Source organism: Myotis brandtii, unplaced genomic scaffold, assembly GCF_000412655.1.
Source record: "Myotis brandtii unplaced genomic scaffold, ASM41265v1 scaffold454, whole genome shotgun sequence".
Taxonomy (NCBI): Eukaryota; Metazoa; Chordata; class Mammalia; order Chiroptera; family Vespertilionidae; genus Myotis; species Myotis brandtii.
The window spans coordinates 1,048,061-1,063,827 of NW_005367354.1; the positions used below are offsets into that span (position 1 = coordinate 1,048,061).

A 15,767-nucleotide genomic window follows, 5' to 3' on the forward strand; every position below is an offset into this window, starting at 1 on the left:
AGAGCTATGGGGGGAAAAAAAGAGGAACACCTGTAATAATCTGAACAATAAAGATTTAATTTAAAAAAAAAAAGATAAATAGTTCATAAAGTTACAAACCAAAGTACAAGAGCCCAGGTGAGCTTTAAGGCCAGATACACTACTGTAGACAGCCTCACAACCCTGAAAAAAAGAAGAAAAAACAATGTGAGGACTATACAAGAGCATCCTTCTCTCAGCAATCTGGTTGTTGACTATGACCAACCTTACATTTGTACCACAACCAAACAGGAAAAGAATTCACATGCAAGCCACAAAAGCAAGAAGGAAAACCAACAAAAGGTAAAAATAAAAAGATAAAGAGGTAAACAAGTGGTTTACAAAAGCTTAGCATATTCCCTTCCCTGATACTTTTTCTGATACTTAAACATAGAAAATTACACAGATTTTGTTAAAAAAAATCTGCTTTCTTTAGTACAAATATGTCTTCTATTTCTTATATATCTACTCCTCTGCAAAGTACTGTATATATAGGTAAGTTAAAGATGGCTGGAAATTCTCTGCCACTCTTCCCATCAAAAAGTGGAGTCTGTTTATCCTCTCCTTGAATCTGGGTTAGCACTGTGATTCCTTTGACCAATAGAATGCCATGGAGAGATGCTGAACAAATTCTGCAACTAGGTCTTAAGAGATCTTCAGCTTCCACTTTCATATTCTTAGAATATGTACTCTGCTGGTAATCTAACTACCTGCTAGAGAGATAGGCCATGTGGAGAGCCAAGCTCCAGATCAATTAGCTGCATAGAAGCCATCTTGGACATTCAGATCCCATCTGAGTTTCCAGCTGAATGCAACCTATGAGTGATCTTAGCTGATGCCATGTACAGCAGGAAAACTACCCCGGGCCCTGACAAAATTACTACAGAATTGTGAACAATAAAATAATTGATGTGAAGTCGCTTAGGTTCAGGGGCTTTGTCACAAAGGAATAAATAACTGAAACAACAGCAGATGCCTGATAAACATTTATTGAATAAATGAATGAGAAAGAATCACCTGGTTAGGACACTCAATACGATGGTACTTCTTGATATCTGACTTCCATTTATGTAGTACTTCCTGGCTGAAGGTAGGTAGCCCAGGGCGAGTGTATTTTAACTACAAGATAAGAAAGATTTTATTGGAAGAATCCAACTTCCAAAACACCCCAAAAGTTTCAACCCAACTCTTCAGGTTATGTAATTCTGGAGTTCCACAAGTATATCTTCATATAAAAAAAAGTAAAATTGTAATATGTAAGACCCTTTAAAGTGCCTGAAACTACCCTACCCAGTCTGGCTCAGGGGATAGAGTATCAGCCCGCAGACCAAAGGGTCCCAAGTCTGATTCTGGTCAGGGTACATATCTCAGTTGCAGGCTCAATCCTCGGGGGGGGGGGGGGGGGGGGGGGGCAGAAGGCAGCCAATCAATGACTCTTTCTCATCATTGATGTTTCTATCTCTCCCTCTTCCTTCTTCTCTGAAATCAATAAAAATATATTTTTTTAAAATGATAGGGGTGCCGAAACCGGTTTGGCTCAATGGATAGAGCGTCGGCCTGCAGACTGAAAGGTCCCAGGTTCGATTCCGGTCAAGGGCATGTACCTGGGTTGCGGGCACATCCCCAATAGGAGATGTGCAGGAGGCAGCTGATCGATGTTTCTCTCTCATCGATGTTTCTAACTCTCTATCTCTCTCCCTTCCTCTCTGTAAAAAATCAATAAAATATATTTTTTTTAAAAAATGATAGGGGAATGTTAAAAAGAGCTTTTGATGGCCAAATCTGGGACAATTTGAGCAGCAAAATAAATAATAATAGCATTGAAACATAGGCCATTGAATAAAATAAATACCCATGAGTCTATACTCATATAAAACAAATTAGAAAGACAGAGCTGTCTCTTAATAATTGTAGAAGAAATGATGGAAACAAACAAAAAAAATCATTAAGCAAACACCACAGTAATAATTGCTGCAATCATGAATCACTGATGGATGCTAAAGTAAGTGGGTAGAAGTATGATAAAACACAGGTTAGTTATGTAGTCTTAATCTCTCCACAAAATATTCACTAATTAGAAAGGGGAAAATTGTAATTTTGCCATGGAAAAAACTGGACAACACACCCTAATCAAGTGTTTAGCATTTACCTCAGTTAAATATAAACTACTACATATGAACTAACAAAGTGGAAACACATTAGGCAAGGACCAAGCAAAAACTAATTTTTGAATTTAGGTACCCATGGGAATGGTCCAAAACTAAGAGGCTCCTTAAAGGAGCTTCTGAAACATACTGTTTCTCTAAGACCTACATGATCCGAAACACTGGAGCTGGATCAGATGTACTTCATCTCCAAGGATAAAGAAGCAAAATATGCCCTAGCCAGTTTTGGCTCAGTGGATAGAGCATCAGCCTGCAGACCAAAGGGTTCCGGATTCAATTCCGGTCAAGGGCACATACCTTGGTTGAAGGCTCCTCCGCAGCCCCGGCCCTGGTCAGGGCTCGTGCAGGAGGCAACCAATCAATTTCTCTCACATCAATATTTTTCTCTGTCTTTCCTTCTCACTTCCACTCTCTCTAAAAATCAATGAAAAAATATCCCTGGCTGAGGATTAAAAAATAAAATTTTAAAAAAGAAGCAAAGCATTGTTTATCGTACACTCACTCAGGTGCATTTACTCTTCTGTATGTAACAAGCATAGTATCAGACATACTCCTTCAAAAGTAATACAGTTTCTACCTTACCTTCCGGTCATCAGGTATCAGATCCTGAAGAACCTTCCTCTTAGGCCATTCCTTGGCCAGTTCCACAGAGGCCAGCTCCTGCAGGTGGTACACAGCTATCTTGGCAGAACGCCTCTGAACTCTGCCCCCACTCTTTGGCTCCAGGCTCATCTCTTTTAAGCACTCTGGCTGTCCTGACCCTGGAAAGACCTGCAAAACGAAACATAGCAAAACACAAGCCTGAGAAGTGTCTTCCATAAGAGGTGATTAAAGGCCGTCCTTTCTGCTCTCAATAGCAAAAGAGCTATTATTATATTGTAATCACTATCATAAAGCTCCACCATCTTAATGTACATTTTACCTCACATTATATACAAAAATTAACTCAAAATGGATAAGAGCCCTGTGTAAACCATAAAACAACAAAACTTCTAGGAGAAACCAAGGGATAAATTTTTGGTGATCCTAAGTATAATTTTGTTAAATGTATTTTTCAGTTACAATTAGCATACAGTATCATATTAGGGGTCTGATGGTTTATTGATGTGTCAACTTGGCTAGGCTGCAGTCATCAGTTATTCAAATACTAATCTAGGTGCTGATGTGAAAGTATTTTATAGATCTAATTAAAGTCCATAATCAGTTGACTTTAAGTAAGAGAGATGTGACAGAAGAAGAAGCAAGAGAGATTCAAAGAATGCGATAAACTCAATACTGTTGTTGAAAATGAAGGGTCCATGAGCCAGGGAATGTAGGTGGCCTTTAGAGCTGAGAACAACTCCTGGCCTACAGCAAGCAAGGAAATGGGGTCCTACAACTGCATGGGATGGAATTCTTAAACAACCTTAAGGAGCCTAGAAACAGATTTCCCCCTCAAGCCTCAGAAAGGAATGGCCCTAATGAAACTGATTCCAACCTGGCGAGGCTCTACACGGGGGAGCCAGCTGAACCAACTGTACCTGGACTCCTGGCCTAATGAACTGTGAGAGAATATAGCTGTATTGTTTAAGCCATTAGTTTGTGGTGATATTTTTTACAGCAGCAACAGAAAATTATACATTGGGTTGGGCAAAAATATCTTAGATACAAAAACAAAAGCATTATCCATAAAAGAAAAAAAAATAAATTGTATTTGATCAAAATTAAGAAATCTGCTCTTTGAAGAACACTATAAAATATGAAAAGATGCTACAGAATGGGTGAAAATATTTTCAAAACACATCTGATAAAGGACTTGTGTCCAGAATATGTAAAAAATTCTGAATATGATCAAAACTTAATAGTAAGACAACAAAAACTCCAATAATAAAATGAACAAAGGATTTTAACAGACACTTCACAAATGAAGACACTTCACTAAAGATTGACATTGCCAATAAGTACATGAAAAGATAATCAACATCATTAAATCAGGGAAATGCAAAAGTAAACCACAGTAAAATACCACTACATACCTCAGAATGGATTTTTTAAATGAAACTGACAATTGCAAGTGCTGAGGAGGATGCAAAGCAACTGGAATTCTCATCCTTTGCTGGTGAGAAGACAAAATGGCATAGCCACTTTGGAAAACAATTTGGAAGTTTCTTATAAAGTTAAACATACATTTATCATATGACCTAGTAATCCCATTCCTAAGTATTTACCCAAGAAAAGTTAAAACTTATTTTCATACAGTAACTTTTTAAAAAACTTTATTGTTGAAATTATTACATATGTCCTCTTTTTCCTCCTATTCACCCCTTCTAGTCCTACCCCACCCCACCCCCCAGGCCTTCACCACCCTATTGTCTGTATCCATGGATTATGCATACATGCATACACGTTCTTCAAACCCACCCTCCCCCGCCTCCCCTCTGTTCCATGCTTCTATGTCTCTGGATCTATTTTGTTCATCAGTTTATTTTGTTCATTTGATTCCACATGAGTAAGATCATGTAATATTATCTTTCTCTGACTGACTTATTTCACTTAGCATAATACTCTCCAGGTCCCTCCATGCTGTCTCAAAGGGTAAGAGATCCTTCTTTTTTACTGCTGCATAGTATTCCATGGTGTAAATGTACAATAGCTTTTTTATCCACTCATCTACTGATGGGCATTTAGGCTGTTTCCAGATCTTAGCTATTGTAAATTTCACTGCTATGAATATAGGGGTGTGTATAGTCTTTCTGATTGGTGTTTCAGAACTCTTAGGATATATTCCTAGAAGTGGGATCACTAGGTCAAATGGCAGTTCCATATTTAATTTTTTGAGGAAACTCCATACTGTTTTCCATAATGGCTGCACCAGTTTGCATTCCCACCAACAGTGTCATACAATAACTTTTTTTGTTTTTGTTTTTATTGATTTTAGAGGGAGGGGAAAAGGGAGAGAGAGAAATATCTATAGGCTACCTCCTACACTCCCCCCACCGGGTACCAAGCCTACAACCCAAGTATGTGCCCTGACGGGGAATTGAATCGGCAATCTTGGTGAATGGGACAACACTCAAACTACTGAGCCACACCAGCCACAGCTCATACAATAACTTTTAAGTAAATGTTTATAGCATCTTTATTCATAATTACCCACAAATGGAAATAACCAAACATTTTTCTACTGGTAAATGGATAAACAAATTGTGAGACATCCATATAATGGAATCCTAGATACAAATTAAAAGGAATAAACTAATGATACATGCCAACATATAAATGAATCTCAAATGCATTATGCTAAGTGAAATTAGCCAGACTCAAAAGTTTGCATACTGCATGATTCCATTTACATGATATTCTAAAACAGGCAAAACTATAAAGACAGAAAATAGATCAGTGGTTGCCAGGGGTTGGGAATGGTGAGAAGAACTGATTACAAAGAGACATAAGGTAATTTGGGGGAGATTATCAAATTGTTCTATATCTTGATTATGGTGGTGGTTACATGACTATTATGAAGTTGACAAAACTTTTATAACTGTACACCAAAAGGGTGATTATTAATTGCCATATGTAAATTATATCTTGAAACGTAACTCTTAAAACAAACATGAGGTGAGGGGAATGTAGAAATGTAATCAGAAAAAAAGTCAAGACAAATAAATTGGAATACAGAAAACAGCCAGACAGATTCCCACAAATTTCTAGCTAAGGGATTCAGAATGCCTTAAGCTTTAAAAAATAATAATGTGTTTACTTCTGCCTAGACAGTACAATGAACTTTGATTTCTCTAAGCTAAGACTATTCAAAGGCAGAAATAAGAGAACAAAGGAAGAACAAGGAAAAGAGAACAAAAGCATTCATAATTAAATGAGGATACAAAGGAGGAATCAAGAATATATGGAAAGATGTAGGGCTAAAGAGCTACCACAGAATATATCCCCAAACAGGGTCTGGAAAGTAATCAGTACTCACAGGCCCATGCTCTGACCTCAGGTGATACGCAAGTCCAGCCTTCGATCTATACGGCTTCCCACAGTGGTGACACTTCAAGATCATCTCCTCCAGCTCCGCAGCCTCTTTGCCACATTTTCTGACATGGTACAGATATCCCATGATGCTGGTGAAGCTACTAGAGCAACTCTGAACACAGGAGAGAAACCGAAACTATAATCTTATATCTTTTGACATGATCTCTAAATTTCTCCACAGCCACAGGCAGTCAACCACCACTCCACACAAATAGACCCTCTGATGTCACTAGACCCTCTCCAGCATTTCCCATTGGCACACCCCCGTCTTGTCCCTGGCCCGACGGCTGCTCTGTCTACCACCAAGCATCACATTCAATGTTCAGTCCACATTTAACAAACTAGAACTGTGCACCTCTTGTGTGTCAGAGCTTCCTCCTTAGTCTATGATCCAATATCCAATACCCAGCAATATCAAAGTTTCTCACAGTGAGGTTACTAGGATCTCTTCGTCACACCAAAGAAAGGGTGGCAAAGAAACCCCTTCAAACAAAGTATAAAGGGAAAAAATAATTTTTTGGAGATGAGAAAGAAAATAAAGACCTATTAATGAGTTCAGGAGACCTGGAAAAGCGGGAGCCACTCTTATGCTGGAAGATGATACCGAACCAGGTCTACAAGGGAGGAGGAGGAGAAATGGAAGAGAATAACAGGTAGACATGGACCTAAGACTCCAGGCAGAAGGAGGTGCTGTCCTTGGGTTCTTACCTCACGCATGCACCTAAGCTTTCCCAGTCTCTTTAGAACTGTTCGGAGCCGTTCCCTCTCACTTGGCTCATCTATTTCATCTCCGGCCTTCAAAATGGGCTAGAAAGCAAGAGAAGCAAACAAGCGGATAATTCATGAAAAGACAGATATAGAAAAAAATTATATCGTAGAAGAATCAAGGACTAGACTAGCACCTAAGCTGATGCCCATGAAGCCTATGTCATCTGACTCCTGGCTTTCTCTATCTCCTAGACCTAGACAGACAAGGAAGTGAATGTAATGGAAATTAGAGTTCCAAGCCTCTACCTCCCAGGGTATGAACCTTTGGGACTAACCTAAACACACAAATACCAATATATCCACCACAAAGGTTTCATTGTACATAGGTCTTCTATTGAAAGGGTCTTCTTACTCACACCCCTGTAAAGTCCCAGAGCCTTAGCCATCTCCACTGAGTTATCTATACTCATCTAAGACACCCAAACACCACATGGGCTCATGTAGGACAGAAGACACTCTTACCAAACTATTATGATTTGCCATGACGTGATACTTCATCCCTGCCAGTGAACGAAGTTGTTTCCCACAATGATGGCAAGTAAACATTTCCTACAGAGAAAAAATACTGCTCAGTGCCAGACTATTCAACAGAGAAAAAGAATGCCACAAAGTCCTATTCAAATGCTGTCCTCTGTATCTTCTTTATTTCCCAAACTCAACAGTCAATAAATCTCAAAATCCCACAAGCTCCATGTCACATCCTCAAGGAAAAAGAATTAAAGGCAATTCATTTCTTAAAAAACAGAAACTACCATTTACTGAGTGCCAATACTTGCCAAATAATGGAGTAGGAATTTAGCATGTATTATTTCTTTCTTATCCTCTAATAAACTACCCAAAGTAGTAACTATTTTATTTCTATTTTATAAATGAGGAAACCAAGTCTCACACATAAAAAGCTAAATGATACAACTAGTAAGTGGCTGATTAAAGATTGAAACCCAAGTCTGTCACAGTCCAAAGCCTATGTTTTCCCTATGACCCAATGTTGCCTCTTCTCCATGGTAATCAGCATACCCAACACAGTGCCAGATGTCTAAACTTTGGGTAAAAGATCATAATATAACAGTCATGAAATGCCACAAAATATCTAACCTGTTTGCAGTTTTCCATGTGTTTCTTTAAGCCCTCTATGGTCTTCCTCCCCACTGCCTGGCAGGTAGGACAAGAGACACTGCCTTTATCCACAATTTCTAAGTACCATTGCTCCTCTAAACTGCCTACAAAGAAGATAAAAGAACATGATATAATCTGTGGTACTCTCCAGAAACAAAAAGCACAATTCCAGCACTTAGGAAAAGTATCACAAAATGGTTTTTCCCCTTCCTGGGGAAGAGTCTCCTATTGTTTATAACTTCTAGAAATAATTTTTTTTCAGACAAGTGAGGAGTTTCTGAAACCTCTACTCAATTCCCCATGATTAAAAAACATCAAAGAAACATCCAAATCCCAATGGCTTAAAGAACTAGGCAACATTTATTTTCCAGCTTTATTGAGATATAACTGACAACAGGCAACATTTTTCATAGCAGCATTTAATAATGGGATACTGAGATATGTAACAGCCAGTTTGCTGAGTGCTTCCTATGTCTGAGACTTTGTTAAATGTTTTTATCCCATTTAATTCTCAGTTCTGACTGCCTTTATTATCCCTATTTAGAGTCAAGGAAATTGAAGGTTGCAGAAATTAAATTGAGGCAGATGAGAAAATTAATGAAGAGCCAAAACTTGAACAAGGGTCTGTCTGACCTTCAAACCCATGCTATTATTACCTGTGCCTTCTTAAAGAAATGCTTTTCTACATCATTCCTTTACCAACAATAACAACAAAAATCAGAATGAGAGAACTAGATCCCACAAAGCTTCCAACAGAAAGCATACCTGCTGCATAAGCTGGTGGTTCCTTCCGAATACGACGAGCCTGGGATTTGGGATTAGGCTGAGTTTTAGGCCGTTGCTTCCTCCCTGACGCAAGACAGAAACTTGAAGCCCAACATATCACCTTTGCTAACCCTTCTCTAGTACCAAAATCTCTTCCCTCCTCTCCTCAAAACCCTATGCCCCAGTCCCTTAACCAACTGATTCCTTAAATCATGACAGAAGGAAAATGGGGGTAAAATAAGGCAGGATGGAAGCCATGCCTTGCCTAAAAATTCAAAGGGTTCAAAAGTGTTTCAAGGGCCAAACCCTAAAGTCTCTCTCCCTCAAAGAGTAAAGCCCAGGTACCCAAGGGAAAAAGAACTAGCCAAGTTACTCCATTACCATACAGCTTATGCTTCTTCTGAGGAAATTCTCGATAATCTTCATCTTCTTCCTGCCTGGGTTTCCTTTTTCCTTTGGTTGATACTCCACCTGACCCTGAAATATCATACACACGAGACCTAAGTAGGGTCTAGAAGTGAACATCTGGGCCTGCCTTCAAAACATCAGTCACAAGACCCTCCGGCAGTGGTTCTCAACCTTCCTAATGCCACGACCCTTTAATACAGTTCCTCATGTTGTGGTGACCCCCAACCATAAAATTATTTTCGTTGCTACTTCATAACTGTAATTTTGCTACTGTTATGAATCGTAATGTAAATATCTGATATGCAGGATGTATTTTCATTGTTTGCGACCCACAGGTTGAGAACCGCTCCAGGGGAAAAGCGTTAGCAAGCACAGGCCTCAGAAGTGCCTGTGACATTGTTAAAGAAGTTGGTATAGCTCTTCATTAACCTCCCTTTCCTTTTGTATTGCTCTCTATCACAAGGGATGAAGAGCTCCCTGTGGATAATAAGAGCCTCCAGGCAGGGCACTTTGTTTCATCTTGATCTGAGGGTAACACTGAGGCAGAAGTTTTCAAAATAATGGGCTACGAAGGACCCTTGAGATTATGAATATCAAGAAAAACCAGCCCCTAAACCCTCAGCAGAGGATCAAACTAGAACAAGGGGAAAGAGGTTCAAATCATGAAGAGGAAAGATTGATATATCCTAAAGGAGTAAGATCAGCAAATTTTATTCTATAAAACAGAGAGACCATTCCCAAAGTTAACAGTATGTGATAGCCTTAAAAAAATTAATCACTAACAAGAAACACGTATGTGGTACTTAATACTCGAAGGGCCACGTATAGCAGCTACCTCAAAATATAACTTTAGAGAATGCTCTGTCTTGGGAATAAGATACAGAGAATGAGTATGGCTCAGTGGTTGGACGTCAACCCACGGACTAAGAGGTCACCGGTTCGATTCCTGGTCAGGGCACATGCCCAGATTGTGGGCTTGATCCCGAGTAAGGGGCAGGCAGGAGGCAGCCAAATGATGTTGTTGTTTCTCTCTCATCAATGTTTCTCTCTCCCCCTCTCCCTTCCTCTCTCTCTAAAATCAATAAAAACATTTTTAAAAAGTTATGAAAATGATACCTTCAACATGGGGAGTAGCAGCTGGCTTGATCCTTCTCATCTTCATACAGTAGGTAGATTTTCGGAAGGTCGCTGGAAAATCACTTACTGGTTCACATGACGAGGCAGATGATGAGCCGCTGAAGGAATCATCGTGAGGAATAGTGTACTGGAAACTGTTATCCTTTATGGAGCACTTGGTCCTGCTACTAATATGACACAAAGATATGTACCGTAAAGGAGGGTGTGGAATAAAGTTCCTATTAATTATTTTATATCATTAAGAAGATAACCAACTTGGTTACCTTTGTAAAAACAAAGAAGTCTGATAATAAAAACAATTTAGATTCTAATCTTCAAACAATTACAACAGTTGATCTAACACAACACATACAACTAGTATTATACTTCATTATAACCAGAAAGAGTAAGCTGTTCACATAAATGAATACTCTGCAGCCTAAGAAGGCATTCCTTCCTAGATTCATCCAAGAAAAGAAAGCAGTCTAAAGTAATAGGGTATTCTGTGGCCAGAAGATCCCCTGAATCTGTAACCAGGTATATCCAGGTCTCCTTATTTCTCAGAGGGTCAGTAACTAGGTAATATATCTGAGAATAAAGGAACAGAACAGTTTGTAGGCCCTAGCTTGATCCATGTGCCTTCTCCCTTAGCCTTCTCCCTAAACCCTGTCAGAGCTACCCTATCTTACTTAGGCAACATGATACTTAGCTCCTATAGCTAAAGGAAGGGTGCCATCTTGTCTTAGTTAAGCTGGCTAAGAAATCTGATATACAGTTGGACCCAAATTCCCAAATCCAAGACAAGTCAGTATGTCATTAACAAACTTAATGATTAACTACAAAATATCTTCTAGGTGGCTCAGGATATGGGAGAACAACAGTTGTCAAGGTGTGAGGCCACTTTATTAATTTTTTTAATGTTTTTATTTATTTATTTATTTTCCATCTTTATTGTTGAAAGTATTACATATGTCCCCAGCCCACCACCACCCCCTGCCCCAGGCCTTCATCGCCCCAGTGTCTGCATCCATGGATTAGGTACATATGCATACAAGGTCTTTGGCTTATTATTAAGTGTGAGGCCACTTTAGATTTATGGTTTAGAAAGGTCATTCTGGATGCTCTATGGAAGATGATACATGGAGAAAAAATGAATAAAGGAAGTTGTATGGATGAGATGATGAAGGCATGAACTATAAGGTTTTGTAGTAAAGATAAGCTGACATATTCAAGATAACACTTTAGAGGTATAGCTGGTAAGAATTAAAGATAGAAGTTTAAGGAGCAGGGAGTTGGAAGAAATACAGGTGACCATTCTTAAGAAACTATGTAAGTAAAATTGATAGAAGTAATAAACCATTTCACACAGAGACATGAACATAACTAAAAAGCATACTATTTTTTAAAAATATACTTTATTGATTTTTTTTTACAGAGAGGAAGGGAGAGGGATAGAGAGTTAGAAACATCGATGAGAGAGAAACATCAATTAGCTGCCTCCTGCACACGCCCCACTGGGAATGTGCCTGCAACCAAGGTACATGCCCTTGACTGGAATCGAACCTGGGACCCCTGAGTCCGAAGGCCAACGCTCTATCCACTGAGCCAAACCGGTCAGGGCTAAAAAGCATACTATTGAATGAAAAGAGAAACAGAACAAGATCTATAGTACAATGTCAATTCAGTAAATATTAAAAAAATACACATGTAAATATTACTAGCTATTTTGCAAGAATTCATAAATACAGGAGTAGGCAAAAGTAGGTTTACAGCCCTGGCTGGTGTGGCTCAGTTGATTGGGCTTCATCCTGGTCAGGCACATGCCTGAGTTTTAGGCTTGATCCCTTGTAGGGGCTGTGCAGGAGGCAGCCGATGGATGATTCACTCTCACATTGATGTTTCTCTCTCTCTCTCTCTCTCTCTCTCTCTCACATTGATGTTTCTCTCTCTCCCTCTCTCCCTCTCCTTTTCTCTCTCTTTCTAAATATCAATTTAAAAATCTAAAAAAAAAAAACAGTAGGTTTACAATTGTTTGAATGGAAAAATATAATGATTATTAAATAATTATCTACAATAATAAAAGCATAATATGCTAATTAGACCGGACTTCCTTCCAGACAAAGCCAAGGCTGCAGGGGAAGCCAGGGTCCCGGGTGCCTGCAAGGGGCCAGAGGGAAGCCCGGGTCCTGGGTGCCAGAGGGAAGCCGGTTCCGGCAGCCGGGGGAAGGAAGGCCTACTCTTGCACAAATTTCATGCATTGGGCCTCTAGTATAAAAATAAACTCTGTATTTTGCATACTCACAATTGTAAACCTACTTTTGCCCATGCCTCTATTTAAGGGTAAATATCAAACTTGTTAACATGGTTGTCTATTGGGAGGAAGGGGATGGAAATGGGAATAAGAAAAAATAACAGGGACTGATAATGTCAAATGTTACAAAAAGGGCAGAATGATTTTCAGCTCTCTGCACAAGAGCTCTAAGATTATCAATTTAATACAAAGAAGTCCTGGTTCTGGCATAGTGGCATAAGCCCACCATTCCTGCTGATTATAACTAAGAACTCTGGACTCTGAAAAGTAAGTAAAATCACGTGGGTTGGGGAGAAGAGTCAAAAAATGAGCGTGTATTTCCCAGTTTTTCCCCCTCACCTGTGGCTTTGCAACAAGGGTGGACCCCACTTGCAGAGCATCATGGCCAGTCTAAATTCCAATAGAATCTACACCTTTCTGTCCAGAGAAACCAGGAAGAGGGAGACCTATAGAGTGTGTGTGTGGTGGGGGGAGTCGTAGAGAAGAGATAGGCAAAAAAAGGATCCCATAATTTTGGGTATGAATCCACACAAATCACAACTTAGCCTGAGCTATGTATGTCTGGAGCATACCCACACCAGCTTTTGTAAAGGCTTAGAAAAGAGAAATAAGATTTGAACAAATGTACAAGTCTCAGACCAACCCCTGAGCTACTAGTGTGAGATGGACCCAAATCAATGTATCAAAAGCTTTGAGAGCAAAAACAAGTTTTGAAACTCCCAAAAAAAAGTCTCAGACTAACCCATGAGCTATTTATGTACAAAACAGACCTAAACTATCATAGCAAAGACTCAAAGAATGGAACTGATATTGAACCAATGCCCTCAAAAGGCAAAACAACTTATGGTCTGAACCTAAACAGGTTACCTACTAAAATAAAAACATTAACATTTCCCAGAAGATTCTGAAACAACCCAGAGTCTATAAATATAGCATTCACAATCTTGAGAATTCCAAAATTATGCAATATACAATCAGGAAAATGTGAGCAAATTCTCAAAGAAACAGATGATAAAGAGATGACAACCCCAAGATAATCTAGATGTTGGAACTATCATAAACTTTAAAACAACTATTATAACTATGCTCCATGAAATAAAACACATTTGAAATGAAGGAAAAGGTACTAGATTTATCAGGGTGATTACTTTGTAAGTTATATGTCTAAGCACTATGTTGTACACTTGAAACTAATATAATGTTGTATGTCAACTGTAACTGAAAAATAAATTTTTAAAAAAACACAATGAAACAATATTATATACCCACTAAATTAGCTAAAATTAAAGACTTACTCTCATACACTGCTGGCAGGAATGTAAAACAATACCACCGTTTTGGAAAACAAGTAATGTCTTGTAAAGTTAAACACACTCCTGACATATGACCCAACCATCTTAAATGCTAAATACCATCCTAGTCAATAAATACCATCTCAGATATTTATCAAGCGAAACGAAAACATTTTTCCACACAGAGATTTGCACAAGAATGTTCATAGCAGCTTTACTGTAATACCCCCAAATTGAAAATAACTCAAATATTCATCAAGGTAGATGGCTAAATAAATTATGGTCTGTCCATAATGGAATTCTATTCAGTATTAGAAACTAACTTTCATTCAAAATCATTATTCTGAGTGAAAGAAATCATGCAAAAAGACAACATAATGTATAATTTATATAAAATCCTAGAACATGCAAACCACTGTACAGTGACAGAAAACAGGTCAGTGGTGTCTGGAACATAGATATTTAGTAAATGTTATCTGAATGAATTAATCCCTTCCAATGAATACCTCGTTAACTATTTTTTGCATTAAAATGTAAAAGCTTAGCACATTCAATATGCAAAATACACCAGTCTGGAAGCCAAACAGTTTGAAAATACAAGGATGTCTTATAGTCATTTTTATTATTCCTTCCTATGTTCATCAACATATCCATGAGTACATAAATGGAGAGCTACACTGAGTCCCACCTTCCATTTTTATTATAATTCGTACTTTTGCAAGCTAAGTTTTTCTCTGGGTTTAGACCTGCCCTGTCCAATCAGGAAGACATTAGCTACAGGTGGCTATTCAAATTAAAAGCAACTTAAAATAGTTTCTCACACTAGCCACATCTCAAGAGCTCAAAAGCCCTAGGTGGCTAGTAGCTACAGTGCCGGGCAGTGCGGATACAGAAAATTTTCATCATCACAGATAGTTCTGATTACAAATGGACCTCAGAAAACCTCACTTACGTCTTAGTTCCCACGATCCTCGTGCTCCTCTGCTGCTTAAAGGATGTGGGTCCCGAAGTCTATCAAACGCAAGCACATGAGTGAATGCCGGGGATCTCTGGACCTTGACCACGAAAAGACAGTTCCCCCGAGCCCAGAAGACACGAAGCTCTCCCGGGGCAGCTACCTCAAACCGAAGGAGGCAGGGCTTTTTTTAGGAAAAGTGTGCCGTCCTATCTTCCTAGGGCAGGTGACAACACCAGAGCCTTCATCTTCCCCATTCTGAAAACCCTGTCTGGATAGAGGCTCTAAAGGGAGGAGAAAAGAGAGGACAATGGATATGGGAGGCATTGGATTCTGTAAAAAGAATAGAAACGAATGGCAATGTGGCGACGCGCTGACTCCAAGGTGGGGAGGCACCGGCAGCGGAGGAGTGGGGAGAAAGAGGGGCACAGGTAGCTCTGACCTAGCGGGGTGGGGCCTGCGAGGGGCTCGGAGAAAACCAACGGTGAGCTCGGGACAAAAGCGAGGCCCGCGTGCCGCGGGCTCCACAGCGCTCCCGCGGAAGCATAACGGCCAAACCGGGAAACTCACGGCGGGTCCTGCACCGAGCCTGGAAGACATCACTCCCTCTCCGCGCCTAACAAATTCACCCCGGGGCTCCAGCCAGACCAACGCCACTTCTGCTCGCCTCGCCTCTCCCGGATGTGGAGCCTGCGCAGTCCGCGCCGCGCGACTCCGGCCCGCACGCCCACTTCCGCCGGGCGGCTTCCGAGGGGGCTTCTGCCGCCGCCGCCGCGGGTCACGTGACGAGCCGCTCGCCAATGCCTCGGAGACCCCGCCCCAGGACTCCGTGGTGGAAC

At 39.9% G+C, this 15,767-nt stretch overlaps 1 protein-coding gene across 2 annotated transcripts in view; it reads right to left on the minus strand.

Moving 5' to 3' along the window:
* Positions 1-15,736, minus strand: part of ZNF512 (zinc finger protein 512) — a 21,103-nt gene extending 5,367 nt beyond the window's left edge. Inside the window, exons 1-12 of one of the 2 annotated variants that reach the window (XM_005874844.2) lie at positions 15,499-15,736; positions 14,926-14,984; positions 10,371-10,558; positions 9,228-9,323; positions 8,847-8,930; positions 8,061-8,185; positions 7,428-7,514; positions 6,906-7,004; positions 6,142-6,309; positions 2,766-2,954; positions 1,036-1,137; positions 100-162 (exon numbers count right to left, since the gene is read on the minus strand). In XM_005874844.2, coding sequence (XP_005874906.2) covers positions 100-162; positions 1,036-1,137; positions 2,766-2,954; positions 6,142-6,309; positions 6,906-7,004; positions 7,428-7,514; positions 8,061-8,185; positions 8,847-8,930; positions 9,228-9,323; positions 10,371-10,558; positions 14,926-14,984; positions 15,499-15,528 — 1,290 coding nt within the window. In that variant the 5' untranslated portion in view covers positions 15,529-15,736. Of the gene's footprint in view, positions 1-99; positions 163-1,035; positions 1,138-2,765; positions 2,955-6,141; positions 6,310-6,905; positions 7,005-7,427; positions 7,515-8,060; positions 8,186-8,846; positions 8,931-9,227; positions 9,324-10,370; positions 10,559-14,925; positions 14,985-15,091; positions 15,116-15,498 lie in introns of those variants that run through there. The other variant, XM_005874847.2, reaches the window with a different exon arrangement.
* Positions 15,737-15,767: the final 31 nt, after the last annotated feature.